The sequence below is a fragment of the Xiphophorus maculatus genome, chromosome 10, assembly GCF_002775205.1.
Source record: "Xiphophorus maculatus strain JP 163 A chromosome 10, X_maculatus-5.0-male, whole genome shotgun sequence".
Taxonomy (NCBI): domain Eukaryota; kingdom Metazoa; phylum Chordata; class Actinopteri; order Cyprinodontiformes; family Poeciliidae; genus Xiphophorus; species Xiphophorus maculatus.
Genome location: NC_036452.1, coordinates 22,942,396 through 22,958,005, shown reverse-complemented (window position 1 = coordinate 22,958,005; position 15,610 = coordinate 22,942,396). Strand labels below are relative to the sequence as shown.

General features: G+C 39.7%; 1 protein-coding gene across 2 annotated transcripts in view; it reads right to left on the bottom strand.

Moving 5' to 3' along the window:
* The window catches only part of LOC102220715 (MAGUK p55 subfamily member 2-like), a 55,510-nt gene that overhangs the window by 20,131 nt on the left and 19,769 nt on the right, over positions 1 to 15,610 (bottom strand). The window contains exons 1-2 of one of the 2 annotated variants that reach the window (XM_014473521.2): positions 12,860 to 13,129; positions 1,518 to 1,618 (exon numbers count right to left, since the gene is read on the bottom strand). In XM_014473521.2, coding sequence (XP_014329007.2) covers positions 1,518 to 1,618; positions 12,860 to 12,950 — 192 coding nt within the window. In that variant the 5' untranslated portion in view covers positions 12,951 to 13,129. Of the gene's footprint in view, positions 1 to 1,517; positions 1,619 to 12,859; positions 13,130 to 15,610 lie in introns of those variants that run through there. The other variant, XM_005811559.2, reaches the window with a different exon arrangement.

The following is a 15,610-nucleotide window of genomic DNA, read 5'->3' as shown; positions in this document are numbered from 1 at the left end:
AAACAGACTGAGAGGGACAAACGGAGCTGGAAAGTTTGGCTTCTTAATCTCACAAATCGCTACATGGAATGGTGGAAGAAAACAGCTGATAGCCTGCGCTACTTTGCCAAAAAAATTAAAAATAATAACCAGTTTTATTAACATTAAGGAATAACCATCAGTATGACGTACTGCATTCAACAAAATGCATTGGTACTGAATTCACAATTCGGCAACCATGCTGTTTCTATGACGCCTTTTTATGTTTCTCTGAAGTACAGCCCTTTGAACTGCCTTATTGCTTAAATGTGCTATAAATATAAAACTTAATTGATTGGTTGATTGATTGGTGAGAAGATTCAGTAGCGATGAAAACTCTGGAAACCCATATCATTCAACAGAACCTGTAAATGTCATGCAAATATTTCTGTTTCGACGTCTGACTGCACCTGGTTTCAAATATCTAATTTTCCACAATAACTTTCAGGAGCCGTTTGAATTGCTCAAATCTGCTAGTTTTTACCCTGAAATAAAACTCGTTCTCTTCTCCAATCGTTCTCCTGGCAGAGAGTGAAGTCCTTCCTCCCACGCTTCACCAGAGCCATTCTAAAGTAAGCTGCTTCATATCGCATCTCAGATCAACTCATTTCAGGCCACCGGTAACCCTACTCTCGTTCCAGGCGCCACCGATCGTGTGACAATAACCACTCCCCAGAAAGATCAAGATCTGTCAATTGTTGCTTATTCTTTTGAAAATAAAACCAATTTCTCAACTTGGACTTTGTTGATTCTGCATGTGGGTCAGAAGGTTAGATCTGAACATGCCATAGGGCTCAGGAAATTAATGCATCAATTTTTATTAATTAATTACATAGATTTTAAGTTGTTCAAAATCTTAACAAAATTAATCACTTTTTATCCTTTTACATACAAGAGTCCCAAGTTGGAACCTTTGTACAATGTTTCTGGTACCCCCATAGACGCACGCTAACAACGGACGACAAAGCCGTTCTCTTGGCCAACTGAGGCTCAATTTTTGCTTCAAAAAACGATCTGATTGGACACTGGAAAAACCTTTTTTTGTGTGTGCAAGTAATGCAGGTTTCATTGAAGCTATAAAATAGCACAGACATCCCCAAAACTAATGTCAGCATCCACAGTCCACAGTTCTAAAGAAGTTCCCTGAATGATGTGGAGGTACTGACACCCTGGAAAGCTGAGTCGACATTTTGAACTAACCTGATGGCTAAATAATCTAAATAATAGATGGAAAGTAACAAATATATTTGCTGTTGAGCTACTTATGTAAAAATTTAGCAGGAAAAATAGTTTTTGAATTGAAAATGCATTTAGATTAAAATGCAATTCATTCATTTCAGACCAAGAAATTTCTCAGTTATCTAGTTCCACCACTATTTTTAACATAAACCAGCAGAATGCAAAGGATGTGAATAATTGTCCAAGAACCGGAGATGCAGAGAATCCAATGATTTATTCATCAGTGTATGTGTACCAATAAAGTCCAGGGGGTTACTCACCACCGGGCTCTCCATGATGCCTTTGAGGAAGATGAGATCCAGGTCATTAGCCGTCGTTGAACTGGTGCTGTTGCTCAATGTGTCCAGAGCCTGATGCATGGCTATAAAGCACAGAAAAAAGAGACAATAAAAACTATTTCATTTAACAGCTTTAGCTCGCCCCAACAGTCAGGTGTGAAAAATGGAGGGACATGCTTGCCTGAAAGAGAGAATAGGAAAAGTAAAGAGAAAGAGAGAGAGAGAATTTCCAGTAGTGAGACATGTACAGACTGAACGATGGAGGGGCTGAGAACGAAGGACAGGGAGGCAGGATGGGAACTGCCTCACTTCCTTTCCCAAGCAATTTTATCCCTGTCAGTCATTCTGCTCATAAGTCTGTCAGACGAGACAGTATCTTTCTCCCACAACTCCCAACTTCCTACGCACATGTTCTTACATCCACACACACGCACACACGCACACACCCCCACACACCCCCACACACACACACCATTATAACAACACAGCTGCTAAGGTTGCTGACAGAACAAACATTTTGACATTTGTCAGTTTCCAGACGTCCCTTAATCCCCACCGTGCATTTCAGGAAGTTGGATAAGACGACATGGTAATATCTCATATGTGTCTGCTATTTAATTGTGACATCCTTTTTCTGCCTCTGCGATGAGGCTGACTATAAGACATGCACGCATGCACCTCTCCCTCAAAGATGCAAAATCAAACTGAACTCATTACTCAGAGGGACAACCAATCAATGGGCACAAACAAGATGATGTCAACAACTCGATGAGGGTCGGTGAGAGTTTGATGCCGCTCTCCAGACTTAGAATATGACTCATTAAGGTACCTGACATCACCTACTGCTGGGGAATTCATCAAAGCAGACCTGACAGTAGGACATGTGGGTGTTTTTATTAATAGGGGCCATTTGTCTAAAAGAATTTACATAACAGAGCACGGATTCTTTGTTGTCGACGTTAAAAATACAGCAGCGGTTCTTAATGTTTGTGGCAGAAACAGATATAAGGAGGTGGATCAATGAAATTCATGGCTCTTATCTATTTGAAGAGCCGTAGGTTATAGGTAGTTGATCCATAACAGCAACCAGATGGAAATTTGGAGAATCAGGGAGAATGTTAATAAGGAACTCAAGCAAATCACTCCTCAGAGGAACTCTTTTAAAAAGATAAAATGGACTGAACTGGATTATAGGGAACAAGGAGACTGGTAAAAACTCTGAATCCCAGAATGCACTGCATTAACCCATTTAAATGGGTCAATGATTTTCACTCTACAAAGAACATTTTAAACTTAGATGGCTAAAGAGCATATCAGCATCAATCACTAAGGTAAACAGTGGTGTAGGCTTAAAAGTCATTACAGTGGAATATCATCTGCATAAAAGTGATAATGTAATTTAAAAATTTTAAAATGCCAGCTAAAGGGAGCATGTTACAGCCAAAAATAATGGGACCAGAACGTATCCCTGTGGAACCCCACAAGTTAGAGCAGTAATCTCACAGGTGAACTTGTTTACAGAAACAAAAAAAAGTCTTCCATGATAAGTACAAAGGAAACCAAAGTAACTTAGAACCAGAGATACCAGCTAAAACCCTGAGAGTATTCAGTAACATACAGTAGTCACAGGAATCAGAGGCTGCACTGAGATCAGGTATAATTATTATGGAACTGTTCCCTGCCTCAGAAGACTTTAAAACACAAAGGTAAACCGTCAGAGGAGCTAATTTAGTGGAGTTCAGTTTCTGAAAGTCAGACTGAAAATGGTTCAGATCTGTAGCTTAGTAGAGATCTGAACTGGCTTTCTACAGCATTTTATAATAACTTACTAAGAAACAGCAGTTTTGACATCAACCAATAATTATCACTAAAGCCGGAATCACGATTGGACTCCTTTAGTAGTGGATTTACGTCAGCATGTTTAAAATAGGATGGAAAGCAACCTTGCCTCAGTGAGCTGTTAATGACTGACAACAATGAAGGACTTAGTGAGACTCCCAGACAAGACGGAGGAAGGCGACATCTAGAAGCAGCACAATGAGGGTTTCATTTTACCAATAAGTGTAGCCAAGTCAATTAATATGAAAGCTAGACTGAGCAGGGACCTCAACAACTGCCAAGAAAAAACAGAGCCGTTAAGGGCAGATGGGTATTATACGTCAATGTCAAACTAATTCATCAAATCTGGAGCCAGACATGAACTTGTTTAGGCAAAGAGGAGGGAGTAAAACCCATCCTACAGCCAAGTATGACTGGAGTCCACTCACTATTTAGAAAGATTATTAAGAACAAAAGCCTGACCTATAGTAGGGTATTAAGAGCTTCTGCTTGAATTAAACACACAGTGCATCAAAGGAAGCAGAACCATGCAGGTTAAAACTTCACTAGAGGTCTAAGTATCAAATTTAAACTTTTCATTCTTTTACAGAACCTTCCTCTAACATTCAGGTAGAAGATTTCATCTTGTATCTCAAGTTGTGAAAGCAACCCTCTTATTCATAAAAAGGCTGAGCAGCATGAGTCAAACTCAGAGTATTTATCTTTCCCCTGCTCATGCGCCTCATCAGCCCACCAAGGCCGCTTTTCTTAACGACATACTCAGGGGGGTTTTTTCCATCCATTTTGCCTTTACAGGTGAGCTGAAAGTAATTTTTCACTTGGCTGGATCTAAATTGCTTATACCGCTCGCAGGAATTTGATACTATATGAGGAGTTTCATTCAGCAGGTGGAGGGATTAAGCGCACACAAAGGCGACCCAGGTGTGCAAGCAGAATGTACCTACATGAGCGTCAGGGGTTCCGCAAAAATGTGAACGTATAAGGAGATCTTACCACGAGTTTTAAGACATTAAAACAAGAAGTCAGCCGTAGGTTATTTGTGCAAAACTCAAATCTTTCAAATAAAGATCACAAGAGCAAGTACCTCTTTAGCAAGGCCTAACAACTGCAAACCCAAATGAAGCTACTTCAGTCGGTGAAAGGCTCGCCTGAGTGCCTCTTCATCCCATAGGGAGGGTTACAAAAGTGACGGAGACGGTGGAACAACCTGGCCCGTTAGCGTTTGTAGTTAGTTCACAGCAAGGAACACAAACCTCTCAGCCAACACTTAGCGAAGGTTGCTAAGGAGCTGTGGTTAGATAAACAGAGAGGAGATGCTCAGAGGAGCCGGGGGGCATGGAGGAAGGGATGTGGGAGAAGTGGCTGTGTGGTTGTTGTTTCTCCATGTCCGATCCTCAGGGGGGTATTAGACACAGCAGAGTTCAGCCTGCAGCTGGCCCTCTCCGCTCCCCATCGTTGGGCCGATGCAACATCCTGCTCTACTGAACTTTTAATAAACAAGTTGGTTTAAAGTGCAAATAAATCCTCTAAAAAAATGATAGTTTGTTCTGAAGTGATGTCTAAAATTTGCCTAACTTTGTCCAAAAAAGGGAGTATTAACTTCTTACTCCTCAAAAACAAAACTGAAGTAATGTCTCTGGACTCAAAGAGGAACCATCAAGTCAGCACGCAGCCTCACTAGATGTGTTTCTGTTGACCGTATAATTACACAATTTGAGAGTTTGAAAATAAATTTGCTTAATGGAAATACGCCCATTTCCAAAAAAGTTGTTTTTTTAATATAATGGGAATAGGATAAGGTGGTTTTCGAAATTGGTTTGTTTTTGCAAAACTGCAGTGGAAGCACTTTTTTCACATCATGCAAGTCACATGACCAACAAGCTGATCTTGCCACTGCCACAAACCTTGAAGAAGAAAATAACAGGAAGTGGAAGGAGGATGATGGCACAGCAAGTTTTTTAATGACTTTTTGCTTGAACAAACTTATTCACATATGATTTTAACTACGTTTCATAGTTAATGGAAACACCGCAATTGCAGAATTGTTTTTTCGATGTTAGTGGAATACTGATAAAGTTTTGTACACATCTGCAATGGAAACACACCTAGTTATTACAGCCAGAAACTACTGATCAGGCCAGAAATTTGGCTGCAGTCATTGACTCAGGCCTGAACTTTCAGAGTTACATAAAGACAGTTGCAAAGTCAGCCTTCCATCACCTGAAGAACATTTCCTTTCTTAACTTGACTATGTATTTGGCATTTTATAACATCAACGTTTTAAAATGAAGCAGAGAAAGACCAAAGCCAATAGGGCCCATCAAATCCTCTCAACTGCAAATTCTAAATGTATCCCTGTCCAACACACCTGAATCAAACAACTGAACCACCTGCTCATTAGCACAATTGTGCTAATGACATCATTAATTGGTTCAGGTGTGCTGAAACAGAGACACGTCTCAAAGTTGCAGGACATCGACACACGAACCCTGGATTTGAAAACCCCTGATCTAGAGTTCTGAACATTATGCTCACAACATTCTGAGAGATTGAGGTTTTCCAGCAGGATCCTAAGATGTTTTGAGCAACAAAAAAAGGACCTTCAAAATATTTATTATTTTCTACTTATAGATTCAGTCATGAATCATTCATTATCTAATATTTTGCAGCCTCCCTTTACTCAAAACACAGTGGGAAGGATCTTCAGGGTCAGCTGAAAGGCCTGACAGCAACTTCAAAACTCTTCTAATTTAAAAGTCTGCAAGCCTAACTTTTGAGGGAGATAAAACAATATTTTATGGTTTTTGGGACAGTTCAAATTTCTGATCAAAATCGAAGTGTGAATTATAGATTTATTTTTAGCCAGAAAACAAAAGCTTTCCTCAAAGTTGGAGGCAGAAACTGGATTTTTAGGATCATGATGATTTGTGAAGGACTTTAAAGCAAGCCTCCTTTTAATATGAAGTGGCTCAAAACAAGTGTCTTAAGCCTTAAAAGACAGGAGTGTTTTATTCTTAGTGGAGAGATTTAGTACCCAGAATTTATAACTGATCAATAAATGGGGAAAAAAAACAACAACAAAACGGTTTCTGATCTGCGTATGTATAAATGAGAATTTATCAATGAGACGTTTAATTTTATTTTCTCATTCACAACTGGATAAAATACTATAGTTAAAAATGTCAACTTCAGGCAGTGAAAACACATTACCGAAGTTGGGTTTTTTTCCCCTGAAACACTCCCTGCTGATGTTACTGCACTCTTAGCTCACTGACGCGCTATTAAACTGCCGGTTGAGTATATTGAGTTTATCCTTAGGGGAGACAAAAAGTGCCTGAAAACAGACACCTCTTCAACGCATTATTAAACCCTTCAAACTCGCTCCTTCGGTCCTCAGCTCTACAGCATATTATAATTGCTAGAACTCCCTTAAGGAGCAAAAGATGAAATCTTCAAAGTGTTCAGATGCATACTGATATAAACGACGCACCCGGCTCAGTTTGGTGATACAGGTGACGGGGTTACAGTCTGTTCCGCTGTGGCGTGTTCCAGACTTATTAAGATCTGACTGTGGAATATGATGACTTTTTATTCCACAGAAAAGGTTTTTTTTTCCCCCCCCGACCTGATGCATCTGCAGAGCGTAACCTGCCTTCTTTATGAATTCAGAGGACAACGTTTCTCTGGCAAAGAGGACTCAGAATGCACGGAATGAAATGGATCCTGTTCTGCTGTGTGTGAGTAATGTCAAATCTTCTTGCAGCTCATCCAGATGAGTTAGGAGGCTGCTGTTTGAAGTGTGTGTGTGGGCTTGTGTAGTGTGTAGCGCACAGTGCTTCACTGGCCCGGTCTGTGTGTTTGAGAGCTACTTGTACAGGCTTGACTTTTAAGCTCATCTGCTCAGCGTGAACAAGGCCAACCAAAGCTTTTTGAAAACTCCAATGTTCATTCAATTACCTGCATTTATTTTTAGACAGACGCAGCGTTAAGGTGTGCCTAAAACGTATCCATGTTGATTTTTATCGCATAACAGCCAGCGATGTATTTCACTGGGATTTTATGAGAGAATGCAACAGTGGTGGGAAAGTTATATGTGGTTTTAAGGAGAAGTTTTATGTGTTTTCCAGCCACATAGCGACACTTTGTCGCATGATCAAGTAACATATAGCATGTTACTTGCTATATGTAACATATGCTAAATGTTACATATAGCATATATGTAATAATGTTATAAAACATTATGTATATGTTTTATAACATATAGTATGTTATAAAAATACATATATATGACTTAGAAGAAATCTTACTTTGTAATTTAATGCCTTGAAATTGTGTCTCTGTCTCTTTAAGAAGCTCCTGCTCTTTCTGAGACTCCGCCTTCAGGAAGTCAACTTGCAGCATGTATCACCATACACGCATTCCTCTTCCTGGTGGAAAGATTTTCATAGGTCAGGGCAACTGTGGCATGAAAATGAAGGAAGGTTCATTGCTGCCTTTTGACATTAAAGTCTGTTTGCATCCAAAGAGCGACCAATTTGCTTTCCAAGGAGAACACAAGGTGTTTTTCCCTCTGCTTGGATCAGCGGGGTGAGAAGAAAGATAGTGGAAATATGGCATACAGTTATGCTCTACATCTGTCTGTCAGTAAAAAGGCAGAAATATAAAAATTTAATTCATACATTTTTTCAATTTTTTTCACCATTGTCTTTAATCTGTTTTTAATCATTATTATAATATGCAAGTTAAATTGACTTACTGAAACAGACACTGCTACTAATATTATAGCCTGATACTCATTTTCCCTAATAATAAATTTGACCCAATTTTCTCCATTGTTTAATGTCTAATACAATATCCTGTGTTTCCAATGCATATGCATATATGAAAAAATTAGATATGAACATTTGGCCAAACTGATCCAATAATCTCGTTCATTGGATAAACCAAAGCCCTCAGGTTGGGGTAAAGATGAAGTTGTGATATTTTACACATTAATTATCCATGCAATGGCAGAAGCAAAAAGCCTAGTCCCGGAGTCAACTTGAACGTTTTTGTATCTGGTGAGACTTGCATTTCCATTAAAGTCACCTCTGGAGATGTGACCTGGCTCATCTGTTGACATTTGGCAGTCTAATCACACCTCATCTGTGTGGCAGCAGGTAGTTTATCCTCTGAAGTGGCTGGAATGAGACAGCCATTTTGACTTTGACTATAGAAACACAGGGATTTGATATTAATATCTGTATCAGTTCCGATATTGAAAACAATTCTAGATCAGGTATTTATGACATTGTGTCCATGAGGCAGATCTATTCAGTATAATTCTATGCTTTGTGCTTTGAGCAATATCATGCTTTATTATTTATTTTACATTATGTTTAGAATCATTAATTGCACTTTCTGAACCATTTGAAAGAAAGTTGGGTGCGGTTTATTTGTACATGTTTGACTTTTTATTATTATTTATTTTCCATTGGCTGTTCTATTCCTAATTGTATGACTGAACAAATTAAAGTTGTCTTAACATGTTTGACCAAACTTGTGAAGCAGTTTATGTATTTTAGTGTGCTGTACTGATGCAGAGTTGTCAAATAAATTTGTAATTCAGTACATGTATGTCTGTGTTTAAAAAATGCCAATTTTGCACCAATTTTCTGTATCGGATCGATATCTGCCAATACTAAAACTGATATGAGTATCGGTATGGGAAGTGAAAAAAGTGAATCAGTGCGTCCCTATATGACTCTACATACGTTTTTCATCCAGCTGTGAATGAAAGATTACGTTGAGATCATTGAAGCGCCTTATCAGACACCCTGAGCTGAACCAAATTGAATTGTCCTTTTCTGTTGAGACCCCAACGATTTTTTTAGACAGTCTAATCCGACCAACACAGTGCACTCAACGATTCATCATCTCCTGCTTGGACGCTGCTTCACTCGCCTTCAAAGGGTTTCTCTTGCAGCGTGAGGCTTTTGGGAGCAGAAAGGCAGAGCAGGATGTGAGGTTTGGGAGTTTGACACTTTCAGGCTTCTCTGATCCAAAGGCTTGTGCATTTGAATGATCCCCGTTCTTACTCACTGTGAATGTGCAATGAAGCAAAGGTCTGCTCTACACCGTCTCCAACCAACAGGAGCACACACACACACACACACACCCAACACACGCCCTCACCCTGAACTGGTAGACAGACTACTTTGACAGAAAATGTGATTCATTATGGCTGTCACCGCCGGCCTGTCAGGCCACATTAGAGAGCAGAGGATACGTTGCAATGCCGCACGTTATGTGACACACAGTGGGCTTGGCAAGTGATGTGATGAAGCGTGTAGTCTTGTCTCATTTAACATGACACCATAAACTAGTTGTTTTTTGTTTCTAATCCCCTCAACTGGCGTCCTGAGGTATTTGCGTGCATGAATCAACAGAGACAAAGCAATGGCATTTTTAAAAAAATACCGTTGCAAGAAATGCAATATTATTTATTATTGATGAAATCCATTAATTATTTGTGAAAGTATGGAGGTTCCCATGGTGGAAAAGTAAACGTTATCCAGACATTATTATTCAGTTCAACAAACAGAATTATCTCTAACAGGATCTGCCACGTTGTTTGTTTTGTTCACCATGCTTTACTTCTCTAAAGAACTTCTTATCTCACTAGCTTTGTTTCCATTTCAAATGTGGGCAAATCTCTGTCGATATTCTGCTAATGTCGAAAAAACAATTTCGCAATTGCAGTGTTTCCATTAAATAAGAAATTAAATTATAATCACATGTGAATACGTTTGTTCACGTCATAGCTCTTTAAAAATCATGGCAGACGGATGTAAGCAGTTACATCCTCGTGCTCCTTCTCATCTTTTTGTCATTTCCATCAGTAGTAACATCCAACTTTTGATCACATGACTGCAATAAAAAAAGAGTGTTCCCACTGTGAAATGCATCTATTTATACAACTGAAAAACCACCTCATCCAAGCATAAAAATGCTTTAGCAAGAAACGGGATTTTTCAAAATCGCTGTTTCCATTAAGCAAATTAATTTTTGTAATTTTATGGCTAATGGAAACACAGTTATTGATTTTCCACTAGATAATTAGGCATGAATAATATTCTCTAATTGTAAGGTCCACCTTCTCCCTACATAACTCTTCCACTTCAACTGATGAAACTGCAGCATTCCCAAACCAGCCATTCCAGTCAGCCACCAGTGGGACAGAAAATGTTTCACATATTTATGAATATTTGGGATTCAGAGCTCAAATTTAATCTTTACATATTCTCTATAAAAACATTTAATTTCCCATTATGATTTGAATTTTATTTGTTGATAAAAACCCAAAAATGACTAGTGTCCTCTTTAGAGAAAAGACAAAATTGTCTTGACATGGTAACCTGGAGTAAAAATAGAGTAGTTTCTCTCTATTTATACAAAAACAAAATCTGTTTTCAGATGCAGACCAAGTAACCCATCTTTAGAAATGTTCAGGCTTTCATATGTAAGCAAATGGTCTCTTGCAAGGCACAGACAAAAAACGTAGTTGATACTACTACATCTTAACACTCAGCTGTGATATCATAATCATAACCGCATAGTTGCTGTAGTTGGTTTGGATCGAGGCTGGTCTGCGTTCACATCAGAAGCAAACTGCCACTTTTTTTGGTTCTGCGCTCAACAGACTTTAAACTATGTGAAGGGTATTGAATTTTAAAAACATTGTTCTACATTTAGTTTCGAAGCTCTTCCTATTTCTTAAAATCCTTTTGATATCAGAGGAAGTGCAGTCAGTTTTCTGCAGAAATATGAATCATAGAATCTTCCAGGATTGCACCCTCCCAAATATGCTGCTGCAAGTTCAAGTCTATGTTTCAAAATCCAGTTTTAAAAATAGCTGCAAGCCATGTGGCGACCCAAGGCCCTTAGTATTGTTAAAAATCCAACATGAATGACTCATACGGTGTTTGCTGCGTTTGGTGCAATTCGGACTTTCTATGTGCAAATTCTACAGTTTTGAATGTTTTGGTATGTAGGTGAGGAGAGAAAAGTTCATGGGCTCACCAAGCCCCTAGATATGCACAAAAAATCTAGATTTTGATCATTTTAATCCCCCGTCCCTTTTACTGAGTAATGACCAAAGATGAAGCCAATGGCTCGATGTCCATAGGAGGAGTTTGTTAAAGGTGAGTACAAGTGAAAACTTGCAAAAAAATGACCTTTTGATCCAAAATGTCAGTCTTCCTGTACATTCTAGGACATACAACAACCAAGAGATGTTTTTTCTTCATTTGGGAGAATTCTATGTAGCAAATTGCAGATCTGTAGAAAGTATGATTTGGCCTGTCTCAATTTAGGGGGCACTGTAGAGATGTTTAGCACTTTTGCTTCCATTAAAGGGGAAGTATTATGTGTTTTCCAGCAAAACCGTGTCTCTTTAAGTAACTACATTACCTTCAGTTGTTATAAAAATGCTTCGTATATCAAACATGACTTAATTTTTTTTATTTACTTACAGACTTACAATTGGTCGTCTGACTCTTCAAAGGCTCCTGCTCTTTCTGAAACTCCACCTTCAGGAAGTCATCACGACATGGCTCCTCTATTAACCCTTTAACAATGTTTTTACCAGCATTTCACTGAGACGTAGCTTCTATAATGAGCTCAGCAGATGCACAGATCCACGAGATGCTAGCTAATTGATGCTGGCTAGACTGCAGAGGGATTGCTGTTCTGTGAGGCGGAAACTTGGAGGCTTGGAAATTGCAGCTTTGTCCTTGAAGGTGGGGCTAGGTTCGCCCAGGCATTTTGTACATCTGAATGGTTGCCAAGGGAGATTAAAGTATTTCTCTAACATGCATGAAAGAATCAAAGCGACACTTCAGGTATGTTTTTGATGAGGGAATAACATAATAACACAATGTAAAGCTCAAAAAAGTTAATTTGTACATAATACTGCCTCTTTAAATATCTGTTATAGATAGCGCCATTGTAGCTGTAGTAATTCATGTTTTGTACTTTGTATTGGCTGCAGTTGGAATAATTCAGTTCAAAATAAAACCAGATAGATCATGTTCTACAGTTTTTACAGTTTAATGCATTTTTTTCTCAAGTTTATGACACAGTATGAATTTCAAACCTGCCCCAGCTCTGATTCTGATACCAGTCCTATGACGCCTCAGTAAGGTAGAAGAGGGTTTCTTTTCTGTCCTCCTTCCTGTTTACAGCATGCTGTACACACACCACCGCCGATTCCAGCCTGTCTACGATCATCTTCATCCCAGCACTACATCAGAGCAGGTGCTAGGCAAATTTAAAACAACTGGCCACCCAACACCAGCAGCTCCACCAGCAAATCAGCTGCTGCCTGAATCCACTCATCATCTTCGCTATGATCTACACCTCTGTGTAGCATTCTTCCTCTCCACACCATGGTGAGCCATCCAAAGATCTCTGAGCCAGCCCGTAGATACAAGCCTGGTTCTTACCTTCCCTGCACAGCTTCACTTCTATTCCTTCCAAGGAGTTGGTTGAGTCGCCCTCCCCCAGAGAGAGCCTCCCAAACGGGCTGCCAGCCATGCTGAGCGACTCCTCTCTCACGGGGCACGCACTCCTAGCAACACGCCCAATACCCGGGTAAGATCTCCCCCTTCGTCTTTCTGTCACCGATCCTCGCCTCTTCCGTCCAGAACAGATCCTCACGCTCTCTACATCCTCCCCTACCTGCTCTCAACATGAATGTGTAGAAACTGTGCCTGGGCTGAGAGGCTCCTCTTTTGCATGAATGAAAGGGGACGGCGCAGGGATGGGTGAGTAAAGAGAGGAGGAGGAGCAGAGAGAAGGAAGCATGGTGCCTTCTAGAGGAAGAGGAAGGGAGGAAGGCAGGATCATTTTCTGTCCAGTTTTCTCTGCAGGGGTCAACTAGGGAAAAGATCCGCAGAGGATTAGGGCGAGGAAGAAGGAGGTGTAGACTGTGAATCAGCTAAGGTTCTGCATTTTAGTCACCAAGAACCTGTAACATATGAAACCAATATACAGAAAATCTACTGTATCTGGCTTTTTTTTTTACTGCCATTTGGTCTGAAGTAAACAAGATATATGGAGGTTCCTGATCCATCCATCCATGTCAGACACCAGGAGCAAGATGGCTTCCAGGCCTGACCAAAGATCCCCAGGCGTCCATCTCCCTAGATAATGTTTCCAGTTCAACTGAGGAAACAACAGTAATCCCAAACCAGCCATCCCAGTTAGCCTCCAGTGGGACAGTAAATCATTCATAGCTATTTATTAACGTGTTGGATTCTGAGCTGAAAGAACTAACGCGTCCAGATTTAGTTCCCATATGAACTACTCATTTTATTTTTAAAGCAGCAGAAACATGTAAAATCTACTTTTTTGAGCTTTACATCTTTTATAATCTTATTCTCTCATCAAAAACATACTTGGCGTGTTTCCTTGATTCTTTCGAGCATGTGTGAGAAATCCTCTAATCTCCTGTGGCAACCATTTAGCTGTTCTTGATGGGACCGAAGCTCCTCCTCAGAGCTGCCGTTTTCAAGCTTCAGAACTTCCACCACACAGAGCAGCCCCATCCTGCAACTCCCCCACTCAGCTCCTTCAGACTAGCCAGCAGCAATTAGCATACTGTGTATCTGTTGAGCTCCTTATATGAGGTACTTCTCAGTGCAACACTGGTAAAAACATTGTAAAAAAAAAAAAAAAGGTTAATAGAAGAGCCCTGTTGTGATGACTTCCTGAAGGCGGAGTTTCAGAAAGAGCAGGAGTTTTTAAAGAGACAGAGGCAAAATTTCAAAGCATTAAATTTTAAAGTCAAATTTGTTTTAATTCATATTTGATGAATACAGCATCTTTATAACAACTGAAGGTAACATAGCTACTTTATTTTGCTATAAAGTGGCACTATGTGGTTGGAAAACACATAGTACTGCCCCTTTAAGGACTGTGTTTTTTCCTCCTAACATGATCAATTGTTTCTTCTAAATTCGTATAGATGACAAAATGGAAATGCTGACAGAAACATTGAGAAACCCGTTGAGTGCCCATATGTGGCGATAGCATTAACAGAAGAAGTACAGCCAGGGATTGTTCCAGAACAGTTCTGGTGATCTAATACAGGTTCTCAGAAGTCGATAACAAAGAAAGACGAGCATACAAACCCTGTGAAAACCATCCTGTTGTTATGGTTACTAACTTCGAATGCAGTAGGGAAACTGTTCTATGTCCGATTCTCTGTGTGTCTATGGCTACATTCACACGCCAGGCAAATGCGACACATATTAAACTTTTTCATGGCAGTTTGAATGACCCAATTGTGACCTTTGCACTCCCCCCCAAAAATCAGACTTGTGCAACTTCTAAATCAGACATGTACCAAATAGTTTTCAATGCGCCTGTAATCTGAACAGTCATGTCACATTTCATCCGACTTTTGCTTCATTGACATGAGAAGTGCATCATAATTCTGCCCAGCAGAAGCCAGTAGTAAAATTGGACATAAAAATTGGCTGAAAATTATAATTCTAAACTTATAAAATAAGTATGTGTTTGCGCATCACATCACAATCCCACCACTCCTGGTTTTGACTATAAATCCAAACAGACTGAAGGAAACGACACAAAAACCTCAGAAGAAGAAACTGACCGCAACTTCCTTCTTCACAAAATGGAAGCAAAAATAGAGTAATGTCAGATTTGAGCAGCTCTAGGATTCCTTGTTGGTCTTTGGTGAAAGATCACGAGCACTAGCAGGTTTGCTTTGGTTGTATTTACCCAGAATGCCCTGTGCTATAGTCCACTTCCTGCTTTTGGAACAGTTTCAGGTCTGCTTGGCGTTCATATGTATTCATACTACCTTCAACCGAACCGAGGCCAATTAGAGTTCGAGGTTTTGGTCTGACTGCACATTCACACCTTCCCAAACAAACTGGACTTTTTGGTCAAACGAACTGGAGTTTGATTGAAGTGGACCAAACAGATCTGATGTGAATCCATCACCAAATAGGCTCAGATTGTTTAAAATGGTGATTTAAAATGGTGATTGCTGACAGCAGTCAGGTTAAAAAGAAGTAATTTAAATGCACTGGTGTAAATCTCCATTGATTTGAACTGTGTTACCCTTCATACAGTATAGTAACCCTGTCAGTGGTTGGTAGATGTGTTAACAGAAGAAAAGGTAAGCTGTGGCTCCACAGAGATTGGACTGCTGAAATCATGAAATA